At 50.2% G+C, this 3211-nt stretch overlaps 1 protein-coding gene across 1 annotated transcript; it reads right to left on the bottom strand.

Annotated features, from left to right (window-relative positions):
• Positions 1–1425: 1425 nt before the first annotated feature.
• Positions 1426–2850, bottom strand: LOC124293455 (cilia- and flagella-associated protein 100-like; the record flags this gene model as incomplete). The annotated part of the gene is made up of 4 exons (XM_046734319.1): positions 2498–2850; positions 2060–2426; positions 1751–1980; positions 1426–1680 (listed from the first exon to the last, which is right to left on the bottom strand). Coding segments are annotated over exons 1-4 (1047 nt in total), but the record flags the coding sequence as incomplete, so codon positions are not given.
• Between the last annotated feature and the right edge of the window lie 361 nt (positions 2851–3211).

Below are 3211 nucleotides of genomic sequence, written 5' to 3'. Positions count from 1 at the left end.
TACTCTAAGTAAAATCCAGTGTGGAGTTTAATGAACTATAATTCGGCGTCAATTTAACATTATCTGATGAATCTTTGAATTGACCACAAAAATGGTTTGATAGTTGCGCAAATCAGTTGATTTTGACAGATTTTAATACGACTATTCTATAGTAGATTTTTGTGAATTCTCTCCGTTTCTATACATCGTATTGGATTCGATCAGGGTCAAAATCAAAATCCCATTATTTAAGCTCCGCTAATTCTTCCACTGTTATTACACGATGTAGTAAAACGTCAAACACAAATCAGTATGTACTTTTTGACATTCTCAACTGAGGTTGCCTGAATTATTTATAACACTGCGTCGTCGCGAAGTCGACGAGACATAATGCATCTTTGATACGCCAAAGGGGTGAGCTAGTGTGGACACTGGCCGTTGCAGTGGTGGGTTGGTGAGACTCGAGAGTCTGCCGGTGAAAGCGGCTGCACACATGATGCAAAAGCGAGGTAATATTGCCGTGAAATATGAGATCGGGGGTGAGATGACACTCGGCAACGAAGAGAGCGAGTGTTCACCTTCGCGAGATACCAGGACGACATCCTCCGCCCCCAACGTGTATTCTATTCACAAGCAAGACCAGTCGAATGAATGACCCGCAGACGTCAAAGACGCCGTTGAAGTAAAAAGACCTGCAGAACACGGTCTAGCCACGCCGAGGGCTCAGCCGAGAGCCGTCTGGTATCGAACCCCGTTGCCATGGGGATGATCTCGAGGGAGCACGCCGCCTCCTGCAGCCTTCATTGAAACAGCCGAATGGCTTGAAGAAAAGAGAAATTAATACGATGGCTGGTGAAGATGTTTATTACTGTTTGCCAGACGTCTATGTGTCCTCGTCTTCCGCTTCTTCCTCCTCCTCTTCCTCCTCCTCTTCTTCTTCTTCAGCTTCTTCCTCCTCTTTCTCATCCTCCTCGTCTTTTTTCTGCCCCTTCTCTTCCTCTTGATCATCACCCTCGGCGTTAGCTTCCTCGGCATTCTCCGCCAGTTTTGTCATCTGCCGACGAGAGCGAGGCCTGAAGGTCAGGTCAAAGTCATCTGGGTACTGCGAGCGGAAGTCGTGGTGATCGTCTTGCTCGCAATAGTTCGTGAAGTACGTTAGGTATACGAGCTCCTCGTTCGTCGGGGGTGTCGGAGGAGGCGTCACCTTCTTCTTGAGCTCCACCGGTGCTGAGCGGTACATCACTTTTCGCTGCTTTGTCTTCGGCGGTTCCATGATGCGCACCAAGGCGGCGAGCAGACGACGCATTAATGCCATCTAAGGATGGGAGAGAAGAACGAGTCAGTCAGTTCTCAGTAAACCCCCGAACCGATACTCACCTTCCTGGCGGCATCCTCGGCGTCCTTCATCGTCTTCATCTCCTGCCTGAAGCCCTCCCTCTCACACTGCAGAACCACCTCAACGGGCAGGTTGTCCAACTGTGAATTAAGCTCCTCAAGCACCCTCTCGATCGATCGCATCATCGAATAAGAGTCCAAATTGGCATCGTTTTGGGCAACGCAGTGTTCGTACGTGTCTTCGATGAAGACGAAGAGGTACAGGACTGTCTCCGAGCAAACCAGTTCCCTGAAAACTCCTTGGAGCAAGTAGTTCGCGTAGTCCTCAAGACTCTCGGCTCGGCTTTCCTCCCAGATGATTGCAAGCTGGGAACAAAAATGGTAGTCAACGGTAGTTTGAAGGAGAAAAGTTTACATCTTATCGCCCCTCACCCACCTCAAGGTCCTGTATACCTTCGATGATCTCGGCTATTTCCCCTTTTATCGCGACGTCGGTTCTGACTACCGAAGCGGCCATTTCTACGAGGGGAGCGGCAAGTGATTCGCAATGAAGCATAGCGTTCAAATTCTGAAGCTCCATGGCCCTGAAGATGTTGATCAGATCGTACGGGTCTTCAAAATACATGGTAGGCTTGTCGGCGTTAGCGATATCCTGCTGGAAAATTTCTGAAAATACACACGAACATTATTACAGCTTTTACTCGACAACCGACGTGGTCCAAAACCGAAGCGGAAAGTGACCGACCGATCAATGAGTCGAGAGAAGCAACTTCTTCGGCTGCTCCATGTCGGGAGAAGACCTCCTCGGTTTTTTTCGAGGTCACAGTCACACCAGACTCTCGACTGCAGGCCGGGTCGTGCTGTGACCTCCAACTGTGAGGTGCCACGTGGTAGAGGAACCTCTGACACGTCTTCACCATCCGCCAAGCCTCCTCCAGCACGTAGACCTGCAATCTTATGTGACCTACGGCCTTGGAGACGTCACGAAGGTGGTTCGACAGCTCGACAGTTACCCGCGCTGTTTCCTCCGCCTTGCGAAGTACCTCCATACTCTCCTCGTGGTCCCTGGATAGGAACTCCTCGAAACCGGCAACGTACTGACGGTACTTCCGCTGCAAATCGATTCATCACTAAATGATCAGACGAGACCACATTCGGTTTATCGGTGTCGCTTCACACTAACCTTGATCTTGTCGAGACGTTTTTGCTCCTCGTCGAATTGCTGATCAATGCGTATGCAGTCGTCGCGTTCCTGCCCGGCGAGAAGCCTTGTTCTGAAGACTTCCTTGGTGTCTGCGATGTACGTTCGAAGGCTGGATCGATCTTTGATCACGCGACCTCTGAGCTCGGTGAAATACTGTGGATCGACGTCGGTCATAGCCGTGGCTTTGTCGGGGTCTTTGTGGGTCTTTGCCTCTTCCAATTCGATCGGCACATCGACCTGAGACACAGACGCGCAAGTCAAACTGATAATCGTGCGTCACTTATCAGCAATTGCTCGCAGAACGCGAGTATAACAACGCCGTTTTAGCTCACGTGCAGTCGCTGCAGAAGGTCCTTGAACTGGAGACCCTTGTAGCCTTGGGAATCTGCGATCTTCCTCGTCTGGGCATCCACGATTCCTTTCGCACGCCAGGCCTTGCTGCACTGAATGTACCCGAACAAGTGCGTCTTCGGCACCAAAATAAATGGCGAGTGCTCATGGAGTACGTCCCGTGGTTTTCCCAGGTGCTCATGGCCACTCGTGAAGTAGTAAGTGGACCTGTTTTTCAGGGATTCATGTTTTGAGGAACACGTGTCAGCTGCAAATCCGTCCGGATTACTGTCCCGATCCTCTACAGGGTAATACCAGTGCTCGCAGAAGGCCTTGATAAATTAGAAAAGATGGAAACCTGAT

This window comes from Neodiprion lecontei, chromosome 3 (assembly GCF_021901455.1).
Source record: "Neodiprion lecontei isolate iyNeoLeco1 chromosome 3, iyNeoLeco1.1, whole genome shotgun sequence".
Taxonomy (NCBI): domain Eukaryota; kingdom Metazoa; phylum Arthropoda; class Insecta; order Hymenoptera; family Diprionidae; genus Neodiprion; species Neodiprion lecontei.
This window is presented reverse-complemented; position numbering and strand designations above follow the sequence as displayed.